Here is a 20,892-nt window from a genome sequence, read left to right on the forward strand (position 1 = left end):
ATATTGCGATGCCTATTGGCCGCTCTTCTGGTCGGTGTCGCGCACGGCTACGGCACGCCAGGTCAATCAGGCCGCCGGATCGGTCTGGGGATTAGTCGTCTTCGACGGTGCTGAGCTGGCGCAAATGGGACAATAGCTGGGGAAAGCATCCTGAAACATTGTTGCTCCCATCCTGCCTTATGATGTTTCGACTAATGCGGGCCGGGGCCTTGGGCAGGTGCAGCGAGGGTTGCCTGCTGCGCCTCGCAGGGTATCCGGAACGCATCTCATAACATGATTGCGAAACTTTATTTCGTGTCTCTGGAATCCATCTCGCCCACAGGTCTGCAGATCATATTCTCGGCCACTTCCAACTTCAGTAAACAAGATAACCAATTCATTCGCTTTGTTCTCACGGTACATACAGATTGTATAAGTCTCGATTATTTGTTTTCTCTAAACGCACACAACACTCAGAACTACCCTTCAGGCGCGCTGAGCGCAATCGCCATCTACAATCATGACCAGCATCTCTTTGGACACCGCAGCTCTGGAACAATTACATGCGGACCAGAAATCGCTTTTGGATACTATTGATGATCTCCGCAAACATGGAGTCGGGCGCTTCGTTGACCTGCCACAAATCATAGTGGTTGGGGACCAATCATCAGGGAAGAGTTCCGTCCTCGAGGCTATCTCTAGAGTACGGTTCCCCGTCAAAGATGGGCTCTGTACCCGATTTGCAACAGAGTTAGTATTGCGTACCGATACCAGAACAAAAATCGATGTCCAGATTCTGCCGGCAGTTCCCACAAGCAAATCGCAATCTTTCACTGAGACTCAATTTGATAAGAACGAACTGCCTCGGATCATTGAGGATGCCAAACGCACAATGCTTCAGGGCAATACAGGCTTCTCTGAGGATGTCCTGCGGGTAGAGATATGCGGACCTGACATTCCGCATCTTACTCTCGTCGATCTTCCAGGCTTCTATCACTCCGAGGATGAGAACCAATCCGCGGCTGGACGCAAAATGGTAGATCAGTTGGTTTCGCGATATATGGCTAGAAAGAACACTATAATCCTTGCGGTTGTATCAGCGCGAAATCAACTCATCCTACAGAAAGTGCACAGCAAGGTCAACGAACATGACCCTTCGAGGCAGCGCACAATTACTATCGTGACAAAACCCGATATGCTAAAACCCGGCTCTCAAGAGGAAAAGAACTACGTTCGAGAGATCAGGACTTCAGACTCAAAGAGACTAGCACTCGGATGGCATGTACTGCGGAACCGCGGAGAGAATGAGGAAGACATATCGGATGAAGGCAGGGACAAGGCCGAGACGGAATTCTTCCAGTCCGAACCCTGGTCTTCGGTACCATCCAAAAACTGCGGTATCGATATGCTCCGCAGAAGGCTAAGCACGCTTCTGTTGACACACATCAAAAGTAACCTCCGCGGCATCATAAGTGAGATCGAAAACAAGATTCAAGAACGACAAGTCCGACTCAGTGAGCTGGGAGAACCCCGGTCAGGACCGAAGGATTTACGTGCTTACCTTGACAAGATCACTTCACAGTATCAGATACTATCTCGGAATGCTCTTGATGGAAACTATAGCCATGAATTCTTCGGTGGCCTTTTCCCCGAGAGTAGTAACAACAGTCCACTGCAGGGCAGGGTTCCAAAGTTACGAGCTCTCGTCCGGGATCTTAACCGAGTGTTTGCCTATATCCTAGAAACTAAAGGCTCTACGGAGATTGTGTTGCCCAGAAAGGCTGAGAGGAACGGCGCAGTCGACAGTGATGACGGTGAGGATGACGACGATGAACAGGAACAGCATGGCGAAGACGATGAAGAGGATGAAGATGATAGTGAAGACATCAACGAGGACGACGAGGAAAGTTATGATGGCCAAAAACAGACACTGCCGACATACTTGCAACCATTATTAGCCTACTATCATGTCGATGAACCTCGCCGAGTCTCTTTTCAACGCGCCGCTAATCGTTTGGAGGTCCAGTCTTCAGCCAATCAGGGAAATGAGTTCCCTGGCACCTCAAATGACCGGCTGGCTGTTGAGTTCTTTCGGCATCAATGTCAACCTTGGAAACGAATTGCTCGAGAGCATATGCGAATCACTATCGGCATAACCCAGATGTTCGTTGAGAAGCTTCTTGCTTACGTGACCGGCCCCGACAGCAAAACATACTCCACTCTCCTCTCAGAGGTTGTTGACCCTTACTTCGAGAAGAGATGGACCCTACTTGAGAACAAAATGGAGGAACTGCTTCATCACTATCTCCATGGGCACCCTCAACCGCTGGAGACAGAGTTCATAACCCTTCTAGGACGCCGAAATCGCAAGAATATGATATCTGAAATTCTACGAGACCTTCTGAAGAGCCAGCCAGAGGTTTTCACCAAAGAGGGGCGAACAAAACTTGCGCGAAATCCAAGCGCCTCTCGGCGTAGCAAATTTGACGCCGCGGGCCTAATAAACAAAGCCGAAACATACTACCAGGTAGGTTTGCGCTCAACAAGGAACGAAGTTTTGCTCATCGCTGAATAGGTCTCGCTCCGTACCTTCACCGAGAATATGATTGTTCTTGCGATAGAGAATTGCCTCATTGAAGAGATCCCGAAGATCCTCACGACTGAGATGATCAATAATATGGACGATGAAGAGCTTGACCGCCTTGCGTCTGAGTCCGAGGACATCCGACTCGAACGTTCTGAAATCAAGGAAGAGTATGATTCTCTGAAAAGGGGCCTGCAATCTTGCAACAAGTATCGCGAACGCAAGACCCACTGTATGTGAAGCGACCATTGATACTGATAGCGCTAGAACACTGCATAGCTAATCAGGATTGGACTCTAGTTTTCACTGAACTAGACAACGAACGTGCAGTCCCCGTTTCAACGCCTGCTCCAGTTCCATCGACGTCTATCCCTACTCCCTCTACTTCCACGGAGACGGCTAACGTCATTATTGGCGTTCCTATTCAGCCGGCAAAGACTCAGAAACCTACCAAACCCCGAAGCATATTCGATGTCTCTTCTGATCAGCCTGCGCTTGGGGGATTTGCAAGTTTTTCTTCGACAAGCAACCAGCTCTTCCCGAATACGGCGGCGGCGACAGACCGGCCTTCTAAAGGCTCTGGTGGTCTATTCAGCTTCTCCTCAACACCAGCACCGTTTGAATCACTATCAGCGGCTGGCAATAGTTCCACTTCACCCGCGTCACTGTTTGGAAAACCATCAGTAGCCAGTAAGAGCTCAGTTCAGCCCCCCTTGCCGACTGACCCACACCCGAGTACTGGCCTTTTCGGCCAACCTAAGAGCTACTCGCCGGGAAGTAGTTTATTTGGATCTAAAACCAGCTGTAAGTCAACCTTAAGCAACTACATTTCATTGTTGCTTGTGCTGATGCCCTGACCAGAAGTCGCAGATTGGAACCCACTTCCATCGGGAGAGGGTCCCATTGTTAGCATACCGCATGTATGCCCAGAACCTGGGTCTGGAGGCATGGCAGGTTCGTGGACTGCGCGCTTCCAACATATTTGCGCGACGGATGGCTATAAAAGTTTCTCTCCGGAGGAGCTCAGACTAGTACACTTGGACCGAAAAAAAGCGACAACAGTTGACGCGTCGGTAGGACAATGGTAGCCGATTCTGGGTGGTGGCTTCCGATCACTCACTCAACAGTCGAAGATATTGATTTGAATTCTTTCTCCAATTAGAACGTGATACGCTGACAACTCTCTAATCTCGCTTGCGAATGATCTGCCCTAGTGCACGCCGTAGCCAGCAAGACGATAACGGTATCTAATGACTTTAACTTGAACACCACAGTCTATTCTATAAAACGCCGAAAACCCAACCTTGCTCACTCACATCTTCTAGCTCTATTCCTGGGAAACGAAACCAGGCATCTTGTGCAGCCACGGAACCAGGCCGACGAACGGCTCCTCCGCAGACACGTAGTTGAGCAGCAGCGCCGTGCTGATCGTCTTGCGGGCCAGGTAGTTGGTCAGGAGGCGCTGGACGAACTGGAAGGGCAGGATGAAGCGGGCGATGATCCAGTGCAGCCGGTCGGACCACGCGTGGATGCGCGTGATGTGCGCCGACTTGTAGCGGTCCTCCTCGGCGCGCTCGTACCGCTCCCGCTGGTACTCGGCGAAGAGGCCGGACAGGGCGGCCGCGTCCAGGGGCTTGCCGCCACACGCCGCCCGCGCCGCCTGCAGCCGGTTGCACAGCGCCACGACGTCCTGCACGCCGTTGTTGAAGCCCAGCCCGGCGTTGGGCGTGTACTTGTGGCAGGCGTCGCCCACCAGCACGATCCGGCCCCAGCTCCAGTGCTGCAGGATGCCCTCCTCGAGGTTGGCCATGCCGGCCGTCATGCGCCTGGCCAGGGCGTCCTCGACCTTGAGCGTGTCGGTGATGCGGAAGTCGGCAAAGGTGGCGGCGAACTCCTCGGCGTCCTTGATCGAGTACGACGTCCGCTCCCGGGTCTCCTGGGGCAGCTTCTGGTAGAGGAAGATCCAGCTTCGCTCGCTGCCCGAGATGTACATGGACGACTTGTCCGTGTGGTGGGTGTTGTAGCCCTCGCCTGGCTCCGATCCGGCGGGACGGGGAAAACTGCACCACATGCACTTGTACGCCGTCGTGAACGGCACCTCAGCATCCCACTCCCGGGAGGGATCCTCCGCCAACGCGAGCTTCCGCATGATGCGGCGGGTCCGGCTGTACACGCCGTCGGCGCCTAGGACTATCGACCCTTCGTGGACGGTGCCGTCACTGCAGTGGACTTTGACACCGTCGGCATTTGCCTCGATATCGACCACCTTTTTCCCCGTCAGGATCTGTGACTTGGCGCGCACTGGAAGCCCGTCGTATATCGTCTCAATCAGTTGGCTCCGGTGGAACGCCAGGGGCCCAATACCATGGCTATGTCTTACTGTCAGAAAGCCGCTCCTTAAGGAGGTTATTTCTGACCCACGGAGCAAACTTACTTGGCTCTCATCAAGCGGAAATTGTGGTGGTTTTCGAAGACATTCCCATCGAGGTCGTAGGACTTGGTGTGCTGCATCTCGCCGCCGATTTCCTTGAGCCTCGAGAGGAGCCCGAACTGCTGCATAACCCTCAGGGACTGGGGCCCCAGCACCAGACTGGCGCCCGAGTCGACGAACATCTCATCGCGGCCCTCCAAGACAACATAGTCAATGCCGGCGAGGGATAGCGAGTGAGCTGCCGTGAGCCCGGCCGGGCCCGCACCCACCACAATGACTTTGAAGTTACTGGCATCCATCGTGGGCGGATGCGCTTGGCACAGTATATCGTAGCGCTCTTGCCCGTTCGGCTAGACGAAGATGGGTTTCAGAAGAGGTGTCAGTTACGAGAGAAGACTGGGCGAAACATTAGACATCTTCAGTTTATATGGCACTTCTCAACGGCACTGTCCCAGACCCACTGACTAAAAACCTAGTTTGAATTCGGGACCCGCGACGGCCCCTTTTCCAACATTAGAGTTTCCACCGTTCCTCGCGTTCGCACCCAAGGGTATCTGGCTAAGGCGACTATATCTTGGAGACGTTAGGTGTAAGCCTGCCTTAGCCAGCCAATACCAGACTACTATATTATGACCGCGCACATCCCATCCCATCACTGCGAGAAAGAGGGGCAGCAGCCTCTGTCCTCTACACACATGCCCTCCGGCTCAACAGTTCAAAAGGAGACCCGTGCCGGGGTGGGTCCCTGATAGCGGCGGGCTTGAGAAAAAACCGACATCCCGCAAGGACCGCCCGACTAAGCTGGTTCGGGCCACAAGTATCCCTGCCGGCAAGCAACAAACTCGGGTTGACTTGGCAGTGGTGCCATTTCGAGGTCATCGAAATACATACAACCTCTATCCTTGCGGCCACAGATCTCGCAAGACGTGAGTGATTTCACTTCGGTAGTCTATCACAGTCCGCGCTCGTTCAGAACTATGTTTATGGCACCCGCAATACATATCTTCCATGAGGTCGTGAATAATGGCCGAAATACCCGAAGTTGCCAAATAGGAGTTGGTCAGTCCGGGCCCGAGGTGATGTTTAAGGATATGCAATACGATAAGCCGGGCAGTCATGTATCTTGGCAACGCATAACAAGTAAACCTTATATCATTCGATCGAAATGGCTACATTCTCAGTGAAGTATGATATATTCTATGTGATTACATATCTAAGTTGTATCCTGAGAGGCAGGCTAAACATTATGATGGCGATCTTCCTAGCTGGCCGCGATTTCAACCAATTGTCCGTACCACTCATTATCATCTGCAGCTCCACTCTCCACGTGGGAGCTTCTGGGTCTGAGTCCTTGGTATACCGACCCTTGCTCCCGTCAGCTCCGCGGCGTCCTATAATAACATACCATAGTACACTGGCAGTCTGACCCTGGCAATGTATGTCAGTTGGTCGGCGTTTCTTTCGCCTTAGCTTCCATCCCGCCTTCTGAGAAAGATCTCGACCAGACCTCTCATTCTCTCCTCGCTGGCCTTTCTTTCCTTCTCTTTCCCTTTCGTTGATCCATCCCCAGGAGGGCCAGACCGGCAGATAGCAGATCCCAAGCTTTCGGCAACCTTTCTTTCCCAAGCCAATCTCGTCTGAATCGCTGCTTGGTCTACATCTTCGCTGCTATTGGCCCTCTTTCGGAGGCTCAAGCTTCGTCCTTTGCCCTTGGTCTTTGCATCAGAGTTCAGCGTCTCCACCTCTTTGGTCTTGAGAGGGATAATCTCGGTGGCCGCTTTGGCGAGCATGCTCGTGACGAAGACAAAGGAGATATTGTGATACGGCGCCCCGGACAGTATGTCCAGGATAGTGGTTTTGTCGTCTTCAACTTCTTTCGCAGGGCGCAAGGCCGTGGATGAATTCCCAAGGGCCGGCAGAACTGACTCGATCTGGGCAAAGATAGGAGCTGTGACAATGCCATCCGTCAGCGAACGGAGGAACAACCTCAGAACGTCGGTCATGATTTCGAGTTGAACAAGAGCTGTAAGCTCTGTCTTGGGCAGAACGTCCAGGATATGGGTGGGGTGATCAGTGTCCAGTGCTTCGATAACGGCGAGTCGGTGCAGGCCGTGCTCCGGCCCTGCTGCACTCGAACTGGCAGCGGGTCTCTCCACGAAAGGCCATCCGACTTGATCTCGCGGCAGTTTAGTTTTGTCTTCTTGAAGCATGTTTTCGTCCGCAACAGCTCGCTCAGTCAGGCTCTCGATCGCCTCTGTCAACTTGTAAAGCTCAGGGGGCGAAGAGGAGTGAACATCCAGACTGTACGGGATGCTTCCTCCTTTCCAGTCCCTGCCATCAATCTTGTTGCCTGCTTTCCATTTGCCAACAAATCCTCTCAGCCCACCACTTTGAGGTGGTATACGTATCAGTTCGTCGACACTCCGCCCGAAGCAAGAGGGAAGCCATACAGCTCGAACAGGAATGAAGTGATCACGTCCTTCTGTGACGCGAAGTACGAGCACGTCTTCGAGCGCAGTGGTGCCTGCATTCAGCGCCCGAAGGTGGGACAGCGAGGTTACCGAGATGGTCAGGGTTGCCGATGCTGTCTCGCCGGGATCAAGGGTAATTTCCTTCTGGTCCTTCCCTGGGGACTGTGTCCCAGGACCTTGCGTCGACGAGTCTGAAGCATGGTCAAGAGACACAGTCAGCCAGTCAGACCTGTGGTCGTCGTCACGATCAGTGGTTGCACCTTCCTCCTCAATACTTGGCTTTTCCACGAAACACAAAGTAGCAGGCACCCCGCCGGTGTTGGCCACTGTCAGAGAACGCGTCACAGATCGCAGGAAGCCAACTTCACCAAAGTCGACACCATCGCTGCCATCATGGACATCTTTGTCGCTTCTCGTAGAGCCGCTTTCATGGCGGTCAACCACAATGGTGATCCCAGGCCGGCCCTCATTCTCGGCTCTGTCTAACTCCCTAGCAACCTCGGCATGGACTTTGGCCTTGAGCTCTGGAACCACAGCATCATAATCAAGCGTGAATAGCGCCACAATTGGCTTGTGGTCACTACTCGTGACGCGCTGATGTGTAGTGTATAGATCAAGCCGGAGGTGATCCTGGTAGCCCTCTTTGGTGATGACAGTCTCGGTGGCCCCTTCTGCATCATCGTTGCCTTCGTCGTACTCATCATAATCATACGAGTTATCATTGGCAGCCGTAGAAGAAACATCCTTGTCGGGGTCATAGTCAAACAAGACACTCTCGTCGTCAGCAGCCGAGTCGATACCCCGCTTCTTCATGTCCTCGTCTTTCTTCCTGGACGCTTCTTCCTCGGCGATTTTGGCCTTGTGATTGTCCAGGTCCGTTCTTGTGCGATACAGGATGCGATCGCACCAGCTAGGAGCACGGCGTTTCTCCGATGAATCAAACAGGCCAATGGTACCAACGTCGTACTTGTAACTAGGAAGAAACGTGATGGCACCTTCGCGCCAGCCTTCATGGAATGCCTTTCTGTCCTTGATAGTTCGACTGAGCTGATCATGCGGCAGCAATGAGTCGAGAGTGGCCTGGAGGGAAGCCGGGTCATCATGGGGGTCGGGGACAAAGTCGTCTGGGTCGGGTAGGTCCGTCTTGTCATCATCGTCCTTGTTGAAGCTCGCCTCACGCGATACCATGCCAGGTGTGTTGGATCCTTCGTCATCGCTGTCGTCCTTGTTGTGCAAGATGATGACACTGTCCTCATCCGAGAGAGCTTTCTGCGTCTCCTTCTTGCTCAAATCGTACTCGCCCCGGGTATGCAGCATGAGTAAGCGCCGAATATCGTCGCCTGGCAGCCCATCGAGGCGGAAGTTGAGATCCCCGAACCAGAAAGCAAAATCCTCATCTCCGATGCCTTCACTCTCGTCCTCGGAAACCCCGCTGTGGGACACCGGGCTGAACTGGGTCTGGCTCAGAATGCGGTTGTAGTCCCACCACCGACGTTCCAGGTTGGCCTGGTCATGGCCAGAAGCCAAGTGACAGTCTGTAAATACTAAACGCGTCGTCTCGCCGAGGAGGACCCTTGTGGAAACGCCGCCTTTATTACCCATGTAGCCCAGAATTCCTGTACCGACGGAAACGGTTGAGACATTGGAGATGGTGGCGGCGACATCAGGCGAGGCGTAGACAAGAAGCAGGAGGCCGGATAGCTGTTGCGAGGCAACCAGCGTGTAGCCAGCGGGCAGTGCGGCTTCGAGAGCGGCCTGCCATTTGGCGGTTGCGGAGGTGTCGCCATATCCTGAGATTAGATTCAGCGAGATAATCTCCTGAAGGCCCAAGACGTACAGGCCAATGTCGGAGCCGCCAACGGTCCTTATCGTCGGCTCGGCGTGGTGCTCTGCCTCTGCTTGTGACTTTGGCTCCAATTTCTTGACATCACCGCTGTCGCCTTTCCTGGTAGATACCTCTACGTACGTCTGGTCTTCGCTCTTGGAGGCGGCGGGGGCTTGTTGGTCGTCGGCGGGGGTCTCCTCCTCAACCGTGCCGCTCTCGCGCAAGCTTCGGTCAGCAAGATGGGTGTCCAGGTGAGGCTCCAGCCCCTTGCCCTCGACGAACCAGCTGGCAAGGTCCTTGTCGGTGCCGGGGCAGGCAGCGACGTTCCACGAGCCGACCTTGATGCGGATGCGGTGGGGCCTCACAAACTCGGCTTTGCGCGCGTGGACGGCGCGCGACAGCGAATAGTGCGTGGAGCTCGCCGTCAACTCGTGTTCGACGTCAACAGGCTCCGAAGCGGACTGCTGCGTCTCGGAGTTTCCATCTGCGGCCATGGCGGATGGGCCCTGGGTGGCGTTGGTGGGCAGGTTCGCGCTCGAGGTCGTCGTGTTCAGGTGCCAGGCGCGCGGGCGTCGGCTTGTGTTAGGGCAGGCAGAGTTGGAGTAGAGGGGGTGTGGGAGCGGTAGAAGATTTCAGAGACAAGCTGCGATCCATCATCCATCTCTCAGCAGTTGAGCTTGACCTCATGCATCATGGTGATCTCTGCACGCAGTGTGGGTGTTCAGTGAGGTGTCGTCCGAGTCAAGCATGCGACACCCCAGGATGGCTTGCGACTCAGCAGCAGTCCTACCACGCACCCTATCAAGCCTGAGGTATCCTATCCCATTGGATCATATCCTCGCCCAAGCTGAGTCTGCCCCCTGGGCAGTGAGTGACGTAGGCGGGGCAGCGGTGGTAATGACCCGCGCGACACGCTAACTACCTAATCTACAGGTACCTAAGTACATAGGTACGTGAGCTAGGGCATCACAAGGGCTTGCAGGCTTGCAGGCTTGGAACCAAAAGGTAGAGGGCTACAGGGTTTGTCGCAACAGAATCATGTGCTTTGGGTGTTTGTCCACATGCTGTAGACATCAATGACAACCAAGAACCAGATGCAAGCAATTGCCAGTCACATGTCGCCCAATAATCGACTTGAAAGGATACCTACTTGGTCGAACTGTGCACGCCGGCACTTGGGACTTGGTGCCCGTCACCACGGTACTGTGGCACTGTGGCACTATGGATACCCACCGTCAGGTACTTTCGGGCGGCGGCTGCGATAAGCTGCGACTATCGGCACTCTGCCATTGGCGGCGCATTGGAGAGCTGGAGCTCCAACCTTCTTGACCTAGGGTCAGCACTACCAAACAGACAGACCGTGGAGTGATCGTGCCTTTCCACTGATTGATTCCCCAACTCACGGCGACGCTCTTCAAGCCGGTTGTTGCCCTTGCGCCGTTTGATCACACACATTTCGCGATCCCGACGACAGCTTCACGCACGCGCCTGCCCGCAGCCTTTTCCTTCGTCGTCGTCCTCCTCCCCCTCCTCCACAATGTCCTCGACACCCCGCAAGAGACGGAACCACCAACACACCTCGTCGAATTCCCAGTCCCACCACAACCACGGCCACGGTCACCAGAGGACGCGATCGCAGCATCTAGCCGCCCAAGAAGCTGCCGCCCAGGTCACGTCCGACTATGAGTCAGACACGGCCCTCTACATGGCCGCCCATCCCCCCGTTCCCGCCGCCCAGCTGACCGTCCGGACGAATACCGACCTCAACCTGGCCGTGCTCCAGCGCTACCTGCCCACCATCACCTCCATCCTCGGCATCGCCGCCAACGCCGTCGTCTACTCCCTCGACACCACCGCCGGCGACTGGCAGAAGGCCAACATCGAGGGCACCCTGTTCGTCTGCCAGCTGGGCGACAGCATCGAGAAGTGCTGCATCTTCATCCTCAACCGCAAGGGCATCGACAACATGACCCTGCACCTCGGCGGCATACGGGACGTCGAGCTCACCCAGGGTATCTTGATGCTGCACATGGACGGCCACGACGGCGAGCAGGACGACGGCACCCCCTCCAAGATCTGGGGCCTCTTCATCCACGAGGAACAGCAGCAGCAGCAGCAGCCCGACTCCTCGGCGCAGTCCAACGCCGACCTCATCAAGGCCCTCTGGCACAAGGCCAGGGAGTCCCGTGCGGCTCAGCAGGATCGCGGCGAGCGGGTGTCGCTGCAGGGAGGCGGTGCGGGCTTTACCATGCCAGGACTGGGCGGACGACAGGTCAGCTTGAATGAGCTGTTTGGGCGCTGAACTGGCGCTTGGAGGAAGGAAAGAAAAATACCCTGGTGTTTTGTACAGATAAGGAAGACGTTATATTACGAATGATGAATATCACGGTTGCCCAACACCTCGGTGGCCTTGACCACATCCTGACACATCGGATGTTCCCCAGCAACTGCGCTACGTTCCTCACGGCGGGACTGCATTTTCAGGCTTGCTAGGTCTGGCGTTACCCCAAGGAGCACGGCGACCATATTCCTTAGGCAATAGACACATCGTCAGGCCTGACCAACCGCCCAGCCAAGATCCTGCCTGCTTCGAAATATGAATCTCGACCTGCGGTAGGAGTGCTACATTCAAGAGGGGAAAGGGGCCTGGGATAGCAACATGAAACACCACTGTGCAGAGTGGAAATGTGGATATGAGAGTTCTCAATGGGGAAGTTCTTCTCCTCGGAGAACTGCCTGTCTAACGTCGGCGCACAAGGTGGGATGGAAGAAGTATGGATCACGTATGGTTCTCGGGGGATGTAAAGGCCAGGCTCAGAATAAAGCAAGAAGGCAATTAGAGCCGAGTTGTGCTCTCCAACCCTCAAGTGCTGTCATGCGTGCTCGTGCTGCTATGTGATGAATTGTGCGTTCAAGGTGGTTGTGTACAGATGTAGTCAACTCGGCACCCGATATACATAAACACTGGGCGTGAAGCCGTTCCCTTTCGCTTAAGCATGCCCAGTCCCAATATGGAAGGTCAATCGCTCGATGATTCCATCGACATCACGGCTGGAACGACACGCCTATATGCACCTCCGTGTGCCCCGCTTTTTCATTCAACGTCGTCGGATGTTATACTGGTCTCTATACTCAATATCAGATTGCGTGTGTGTTGTGTCACAGTAACCTGGAGCTTTCAGATTGGCCCAAAACAAAAAACTCCATCTACTCACCATACGCAATGGAGATGCTATAGGGAAAGACAAGATATGCATTTGCATCCGTGTTCGACAGCAACCTAGGCTCGCAACCCATAGGATTGCCCTTCTCTCTGCCTGGATGAGATCACGCCCATGCACTTTGCAGTGCTCACTTGACAACTGCCACGCCCTTCAACATCACCTGGTTAGCTATGCTAGTCTACCAATGCACGATATCATGCATGTCTCCTCCGTCTTCGGACAGCATGTGAAGTTTGTTACCAATTCTCCTGTGATGGTGTTCTGTCGTGGTGGGAGCGACCCCGAGTTTACTCCGCGAGTTTACTCCGCGGCGGCGGTCCCTCTCGAGGGCTGATGTGGTGCATTAGTGACTGAACATCGTGGTTGGAGAGGGCAACCTCGACAAGGCGCTATTGTTGATAGTGTTGATCAATTGAGTTGTCAATCTGGTTCGCTTCGCCGGATGGGGAAGTCTTTTGCAGCCAGCCACTGGGACACTAGATGTGGGGCTCGACCTGAACCGCACGGATGGGAAAAGGTAGTTTGCTGGGGCTGTCGACTAGTATTGTGTGTTTAGTCTTGATCAAGTTATACTATTGCTGCAAGAGGCATGCTGCACGGACTGTATGCGAGGAGATAAATCACTTGAGTTCCTCAAGACGAGGAATTGATAACGAGGCGATCGATGGACCGTCAAAGTCCCTGAGATGCTTGGTGTGTTCTCAAGTATTTCGCCAGTACCCCCAGGAATCATAAAACATATGCACTTCATTAAGCTGGCAAACATTCCCGCGAGGAGCTTTACCTGGCTTCTCTTGAATTAGAAACCACTGAACGTAGAAACGGTGCTTGATCCAAGCTGGGCAAGTTGTCATGTCTGGTTTCTTACCGTATCTTCATGCTATTCTGGTCTTGACCAGTGAGGATCAACGCCGGCCGACGTGCGATGGTGTTGTCGTTACGTTACTTTGACAGCTCGATCACTTAACTAGGCTTGCTAGGCCTCCCGAGGACCAAACGTAAGAATTGTTCGACAGAGTTAATTCGGCTTCACTCTGCCTCGCCACCGCCGAGGGGGACACAGCCGGTCGGGCGAGTAGCGTCGGATAACGGCATGATTCCCACACCATCGCCCCGTTAATGTTGCGCGATTAACGAGGGCAGAAGTCAAGGCACTCTACGGAGTTGCAGGCGAAACAGGACCGGGCCAGGAATGTAATCCTGACCATTTCTTAGTCGTGTGCTGCCTTGCCCAATGAGGGACACTGGAAAGCGTAAATTACAGGCCCCGCATCTGCTAGAGTTCCCCAGTCGCTCGGCCGCTCAGCTCGGCCATCCATGTCCAGTTGCCCCCAAGGCTGTGTGGGGTGACGTGAGGCTATGAGCCTTAGGCGCAGGAGGACGCCGAGTCCCATTCGTCTGCCGCGGACATGCTGCGCGCGGGCGACAAGACAAACATACGCCCGCACCGTCACGCCCGGCTTGCATCCAATGTGCATTCTCAATGGGCTCCCCGTAGCTGGGAAGTCAAAGTTAGACGCGATTCGCTGTTGACGTACAAGCGACGCCGCCAAGCGCTGCAGGCTCGGCCGACTAGGGGGCAGGGCAGGATCGCGCTAGGCTGTTACTGTGGTAGCATCTGCATGGCCAGGGATACAACCACCTCCATCTCCTTATGACGCGGGCGAGATGGAGCCCGGTGTGGGAACCCACTTCTTCTCGGCGGCGAAGACCCAGCAGCTTAAGAGTGCGTGCCGGCCACTCGGTCCCCGTTCCTTTCCGTTTCCCTCCCGTCTCGCACCAATTTTTTTTTTCGCTCTCCTCTGCTCTCTGACCCTATCTTCGCCATGGCTATCTCACCCACGGACGAGAAGGACACCAGCTCCGGTAACGTAGATGTCCAGGCTGGCATCTCGGACAATGCCGACCAGCTGCAGCGCCGGCTGGACAATCGCCAGATCCAGGTACGGGCGCCCGTTGAGCCGTTCAGTTTAAGATTTACTTACACCCAGATTCCAGCTGATCGCAATTGGAGGTTCCATTGGAACTGCGCTCTTCGTTTCAATTGGCACGGGTTTGATGCAGGGCGGTCCAGGCTCGCTCTTCATTGCTTACTCTTTGTACGCATGTCTACTCGGTAAGTGCTTTTGTCGGTGTCTACTGCTACCGTTGCCGTCGCCGTTCTGGGGACCCACACGCCGTAGGAACGGCGCCGGGACCCAATCAGGCAACCCACGACCAACGGACGAAATTGGCTGGTTATTGACGTATATTTACTGACTGAAATTGCACAGGTACCGTGAATAACTGCATGGCCGAAATGGCAACACTGCACCCTGTCAGTGGAGGTTTCATCCGTATGGCCGGCAAGTGGGTCGACGAAGCCCTCGGATTCATGGTCGGCTGGAACTTTTTCCTCTACGAAGCGTTACTGATCCCATACGAAATCACGGCTCTCAACCTCGTCCTTACATTTTGGAGGGATGACATCCCCGCCGCAGCTGTATGCGCAGCCTGTATCGTGCTCTATGGGTGAGTTCTTACACTCTAGCCTTGGCTTATGAAGTCTATTGAGTTTAGCTAACAAGCGACCAGGCTCCTCAACGTCTTGGCTGTGCGCGCGTATGGAGAAGCTGAGTTCTGGCTGTCCGGTGGCAAGGTCATTCTGATCTTCATCTTGTTCTTCTTCACCCTATTCACCATGGCCGGCGCCAACCCGCAGCATGATGCATATGGGTTCCGGTATTGGTCGAATCCAGGCTCGTTTGCAGAATACCGCAGTACAGGCAGTTTGGGCCGGTGGGAAGGCTTCCTCGCCGCTCTCTGGTCTGCTTCCTTCACCGTCGTCGGCCCGGAGTACATTGCAATGGTGGCAGCCGAGGCCAAGCGCCCGAGCAAGTTCATCAAGACTGCCTTCAAGACCGTCTACTGGCGATTCGGTATGTTCTTCATGCTCGGAGCCCTGTGCGTTGGTATCGTTATTCCATACAACGATCCCACACTCCTGAGAATTCTGGGCTCAGGAGGTTCAGGATCAGGAACCGCTGCTGCCTCTCCCTACGTCATTGCCATGAACAACCTCGGAGTCAAAGGTCTCCCCCATCTGACAAACGCCTTGATGTTGACCAGCATCTTCTCGGCCGGCAACACTTATACGTATTGCGCAACTCGAAACCTTTACGGTTTGGCTCTGGAGGGTCGGGCCCCGAAGTTCCTCAGATATTGCACAAAGAACGGAGTTCCCGTCTTCTGTTTCGCCGTCGTAATGATCTTTCCGTTCCTGTCGTTCTTGTCTCTAGGAAGCAGTTCTGGAGAGGTCCTCACCTGGCTTGTTAACCTGATCACGGCTGGCGGTATCATCGACTACATTACGATGTGCATCACGTACCTGTTCTTCTATTACGGTTGCAAGGCACAGGGAGTGGACCGTCGGTCATTCCCCTACACTGGTTGGGGCCAGCCTTACTGCGGCTGGATTGGTCTCTGCGGAATGACGTTGGTTGTCTTCACTTACGGCTATTCGTCATTCAAGCCCTGGAGCGTTCAGAACTTTTTTATCTACTACACCATGGTCATCCTAGCACCAGTTTTGTTCTTTGGCTGGAAGCTGATCCATCGCACCAAGGTCCTGAACCCGCGGACAATTGACCTTGTATGGGAGCGACCTATCGTAGAGGCCTACGAGTCCACATTCACCAAGCCTCCTGTTGGGTTCTGGACGGAGTTGCTGCATCTTTTCACGTTCAGAAAGAAGCAGAAGGACGGTCCGGAGCACTAAGTGGTGCGTGCACCTGTTTCTTGCCCGCCGGGTCTAGGACCTGCTTGGATAGCATAGTTATGTAGTGAGATACCCAAGATACCCATTCAAATTCATAAAGTATGCTCGAAAGAGGCACCAAAATAAGACTTAACGCGTAGAGGCGCTACTTGAAATACCAGAGGACTGTACAGACTAATCAGCCACCTTGTGTTTCGTGTCTCCAATCTGTGAGTAATATGCGAAGACTGCCGAACGACTTATTTGAGACCTTGCGACCAACTATTTTCGTTCGACAGGTAGGTATACAGGTCAATAATCTCTTAAGCCTAGTAGAGTTGCTTTCATCATCTCTGAACGTCGAAAATTGTGTTCCTGCATCTCCTCGGACCTAAGGCGAAGATTGAGACAAGGTGTTTTTAGGAGAACGCATGTGTTGTAGAGTCTGTTCTCCCAGGTTGAACCATCAAAATTCCGGTTTATCGCACTACTGACAGCTGTTGGGCGGTTACTGTCGAACTCTCCGGTTGGCCATGAAAAGAACTCGGAGAATGTCATATACACCAACGGAAGGGAGGTAAGCGCACCTTCGCCTTCACCAAGTCGATGTACCCTACTGCCGGGAGATGTTCGCCTAGTTAGCACGCGATTTATGGTTGGATGAGAAGTTACGACGTATGAAGAGAGGCCGCATCCAGGGGCAAAGTATGAGACAGTCAGCACGCCTCTATGCTGCGAGCTCAGGATGAAAAGGTTATGTCGTCCAGGATGCTGGCAGGTCCAATGGCGGCTAAGGGACGAATCAAGACTCAATTCGACCCACCATTCCACTTCCACAACATCTCTGATGTCTTATTAAGAAAGCACTGGAGACATCGGCACTGAAACTTGGATTAAAGCCCGTAAAATATCCTTCTTTTCCCGAATTATGTTGTACAAAAACTGATAATATGCTTGGATTGTGCACTGCCAATAAAGTTAAACAAACCTAGCAAACTATGTTGTTAATTTTTAAAATTATTGAAACTCTTCTGAGCAGAAGATAACATGAAAACGACGTTAAGTGAGAGTATGTGCAGCCCGAGGCTTGATACAGTCGACTCTGCGTCATTAAGTAGTGCACTGCGTGGACAAATATCCACAACAGACAATACAGCAATTAGCCACGCCCCTCTCCATTCGCATCATTTCTTAACAATAATACTTGTAACTCATCACGCGAGTGTAGACATGAACCACAAGACTTCACGCTACAACTACCAGGGTCAAAACTAGTGAGGATCTTGCCGGAATTGTTAGTGTCATTTTGGTGGCTTCAACATCTCTCGCCTTGAGAAGTACAGAGCACACGTCAGTTTTATATCATTTAAGTACACCCAAACCCCGTTGCTGGAGATGGTTCCCTCCAATTGCCACAGAGGAATACAGCACAGACACCCTGGCGTGAGGCGCGATGCAACGTAAACAACTTATTTACTGCTTGCAGCCAGGGCCTGCTTCGATGTGCGGGGAAACCCACCCGAATGGTTGAACCCACTGAATCATTGACCCGACGGTTGACGATCTTCCACACTATGAGGCCATCATCCTGGACTACTTCACCTTCTGGGCCTCTAATGTGCGGGGAAATCCTCTCCATCATTGACCCGACGGATGATTTGGCTACTACATGACGATGCTGCAGTAGCAATGCCGAAGACAGAGATGCAACTATAAATGTGCCCTCATAGTATTGCGGAATTTCATCACTGTACCTTTTTCTCTCACCCTTTCTGTCTCCGTCGCCCATGGTCATTACGATGATTCTTCCAAGAACAATAATACTTGGGCTCGTGCCGTTATGTCTGGCCCAAGGGGGACTCGTCGTAAACCCCAAGAGGACAGACGACGGGACCAGTGGAGCTGGCTCTGTTCCAATGGATCTAACCGACCTATTCAACAATCGTGGGTTTGCCATGAGTCCTGGTGATGCGGACTTTGACGGCCTGCACTCTGGCTACCCAGCGCAATACCTACCCTCAGCCAACTTCACATATTCTGGCGTCAATTACATCTTCCCACAGTATGCCGAGTCTGGCAATGACAATGTTCTAGCACAAGGGCAAAAGCTCTCACCACCAAAGGGTCGCTATTTCAGCGTGCATCTGCTTGCGGCAGCAGAGACAGCTATAGCGACTGGTTTTGTGAATGCTACTTACACTGACGGGTCGACTACATCGGGGCCGGTTCTTGTTGACCCGTTCTGGAATTGGCCGTGAGTGAATCTGAAATCCAATATCTAGTGTTGCCTGTCTGAAATCTTGGGATTTGCTTTTCCATCCACGTCACCTATTGACATTTCTCGATGTTGATTAGATATCCATACGGGGGAGACGTCATCTTTCCGTACCACTTTAAAAATGACACCATCGATTATAACCGCTCCATGATATTCCAGACCATTAACTGGTTGGATTCGACTAAGGAACTCGAGACCTTGCAGCTGCCCAATGTCACGACCGGAGATGCCAATGGCCCCGGAGGCGCTACCGAGGAAACTAGATTACATATTTTTGCCGTTTCGCTGGTTCCTGCGGCCGGCTCTGGCATTAGTCTCGACGTGCAATATGCCAGATCGACCAAAACGTGGTTCGAGGGCACCAACAAGACGCAAATCGTGGAGGTGCTGGTTAATAATGCAGGTGACGAGTGGGTCCTTGCCAACAACAGCGTCAAAGTCACCGTCTCCGCATCTGGGCTTCAAACAGTAAACCCAGGCACCATCAACAGACTGCGGCCTGGTGATCAAGCACAGGTCAAAGTCGGTGTAGTCAATACGGATGGTACCGCACCCGGAACCAGCGGCACTGCCACTGTTCATATCGAAGGGAATGGTGTCAACACCAGCTATTCGTTCAATGCGACATACGGAATCGCGTCGTACGAACCAACATTCGAGTCTATTTACAGCCACGAATCGTCGCCATGGTTCAAGGTAAGCTTTATCCACAAATCAAAGACCGAGACGTACGCTAACGCCCATCATAGTAAGTCCTTGGGAGCACGATTGAATGTGAGCTTGGAGCCTTTTTGTCGTTCTAACCTCCAGACAGTGACGCCAAGTACGGCATTTTCATCCATTGGGGGCCCTATGCTGTGCCAGGTTGGGGTAACGCCGGCAAGAACGAGGGTTACGCAGAATGGTATTGGTGGCAGATGGTAAAGTTTCCTGACCCACAAAGTTGGCTTGTAGTCATCACGATTTGCGTTGAGTCATGTGCTGACTTCATGTTTCTTCCTGGGCAGAACCAAGGACCTAACACTAGCGTCGGAACCTATGAGCACCATCTCGAAACGTATGGAGAGAATATCGTATACGATGATTTCATCCAAAACTTCACTGCTTCGGCCTACGATCCCAAGGAATGGGTTGATTTGTTCGCAGACGCAGGAGCACAGTACTTCGTGTCAGTATCGAAACATCACGATGGATATGCCATCTTTGATCTTCCGGAGAATGTGACAAAGAGAACGAGCGTTGCTCAGTATCCGCACAAGGACTTGTTACAGATGCTTTTCGACGCAGCAGATCAACACCAGCCTCATCTCCACAAAGCAACATACTACAGTTTACCAGAGTGGTTCAATCCTGATTATGCTCCGTACGGTTTCGGCTCTTGGCCTGGAGGCAATGCCACAAACCCGTACACAAACGAGACGCTTCCATACACTGGACATGTACCTGTTGATGACTACGTTACGGATGTGCTGCTTCCTCAAATGCTGACCTTGGCAGACATGGGAACTGAGATAATGTGGTGCGACATTGGTGGACCGAATCTCACAGCCGAGTTCGCAGCGCATTATTTCAACTCAATGGCAGAGCAAGGAAAACAAGTTCTGCTGGATAACCGCTGCGGGGTCCCTGGCGACTTTGACACACCCGAGTATGCTCGATATGAAGCCGTCCAAATCCGCAAATGGGAGAGCAGTCTCGGAATGGACCCATTTTCGTACGGTTACAACCGAGCCACTCCCGACTCAGCATATATCACACCGTCGGGTATCGTGACCAGCCTTATGGACATCATTTCGAAGAACGGCAACTTCTTATTGGACATTGGACCGACCGCCAATGGTACCATCATTGCGATCGAGCAGGAGAACCTTCGTGCTGCAGGGAAGTGGATCCAGTCTCATGCCGAGGCCATCTTCAACACGACGTACTGGTTTATCACTCCGGAGGAAGGGAGCACGGTCCGCTTCACGCAGAATGCTGATGCATTCTATATCACCACGCTCTATGCTCCAAACTCAACTCTGGTGCTCAACAGCCCGGTCCCGTATGTCGCTGGTGACAACGTAGTGATTGTGGGTGGAAGCAAGGCTGGGACTGTGGTGCCAAGCCAGCTTTTGAGTAATGGCAGTCTGCAGCTTACCATTAGCGAGGAGGTGAGAGATGCTGATGAATATAGCTGGGTGTTCAAGATTCCCTTTGGCAGTGCGTCAAAGAGTGAGTCAGGCGGGACAGGCCCACCTCCTTCTAGTGGTGGATCCCGGACGGTGAAGAGCACTGATTCTGCTGCTTCGTTGATATCGCTCCTCACTGTCTCGCTTGCTATTACGGCGTGGGCCTGCGTTTGATGCTAGAATTAAATCTACC

General features: G+C 53.2%; 6 protein-coding genes across 6 annotated transcripts; 4 read left to right on the plus strand and 2 right to left on the minus strand.

The window, feature by feature from the left end:
- Positions 1-499: 499 nt before the first annotated feature.
- Positions 500-3,595, plus strand: JN550_005570 (uncharacterized protein; the record flags this gene model as incomplete). Its single annotated transcript, XM_049317211.1, has 5 exons — positions 500-2,506; positions 2,555-2,795; positions 2,864-3,253; positions 3,300-3,367; positions 3,425-3,595. The coding sequence occupies 5 exons, from the start codon at positions 500-502 to the stop codon at positions 3,593-3,595; spliced, it is 2,877 nt and encodes a 958-aa protein (XP_049172583.1).
- A 295-nt stretch (positions 3,596-3,890) lies between these two features.
- On the minus strand, positions 3,891-5,293 carry JN550_005571 (uncharacterized protein; the record flags this gene model as incomplete). Its single annotated transcript, XM_049317212.1, has 2 exons — positions 3,891-4,932; positions 4,998-5,293. 2 exons carry the CDS (start codon positions 5,291-5,293, stop codon positions 3,891-3,893), a joined length of 1,338 nt encoding a protein of 445 aa, XP_049172584.1.
- A 1,167-nt stretch (positions 5,294-6,460) lies between these two features.
- JN550_005572 (uncharacterized protein) lies at positions 6,461-9,784 on the minus strand (the record flags this gene model as incomplete). Its single annotated transcript, XM_049317213.1, has 1 exon — positions 6,461-9,784. One exon carries the CDS (start codon positions 9,782-9,784, stop codon positions 6,461-6,463), a length of 3,324 nt encoding a protein of 1,107 aa, XP_049172585.1.
- A 727-nt stretch (positions 9,785-10,511) lies between these two features.
- Positions 10,512-11,592, plus strand: JN550_005573 (uncharacterized protein; the record flags this gene model as incomplete). The annotated part of the gene is made up of 2 exons (XM_049317216.1): positions 10,512-10,529; positions 10,885-11,592. The coding sequence occupies 2 exons, from the start codon at positions 10,512-10,514 to the stop codon at positions 11,590-11,592; spliced, it is 726 nt and encodes a 241-aa protein (XP_049172586.1).
- A 2,748-nt stretch (positions 11,593-14,340) lies between these two features.
- Positions 14,341-16,271, plus strand: JN550_005574 (uncharacterized protein; the record flags this gene model as incomplete). The annotated part of the gene is made up of 4 exons (XM_049317217.1): positions 14,341-14,457; positions 14,513-14,630; positions 14,788-15,025; positions 15,089-16,271. 4 exons carry the CDS (start codon positions 14,341-14,343, stop codon positions 16,269-16,271), a joined length of 1,656 nt encoding a protein of 551 aa, XP_049172587.1.
- Positions 16,272-18,205: 1,934 nt separating this feature from the next.
- Positions 18,206-20,873, plus strand: JN550_005575 (uncharacterized protein; the record flags this gene model as incomplete). Its single annotated transcript, XM_049317218.1, has 3 exons — positions 18,206-18,504; positions 18,606-19,256; positions 19,343-20,873. 3 exons carry the CDS (start codon positions 18,206-18,208, stop codon positions 20,871-20,873), a joined length of 2,481 nt encoding a protein of 826 aa, XP_049172588.1.
- Between the last annotated feature and the right edge of the window lie 19 nt (positions 20,874-20,892).

Source organism: Neoarthrinium moseri (assembly GCF_022829205.1).
Source record: "Neoarthrinium moseri strain CBS 164.80 chromosome Unknown scaffold17_Wmoseri_CBS_16480, whole genome shotgun sequence".
In the NCBI taxonomy this organism is placed as follows: domain Eukaryota; kingdom Fungi; phylum Ascomycota; class Sordariomycetes; order Amphisphaeriales; family Apiosporaceae; genus Neoarthrinium; species Neoarthrinium moseri.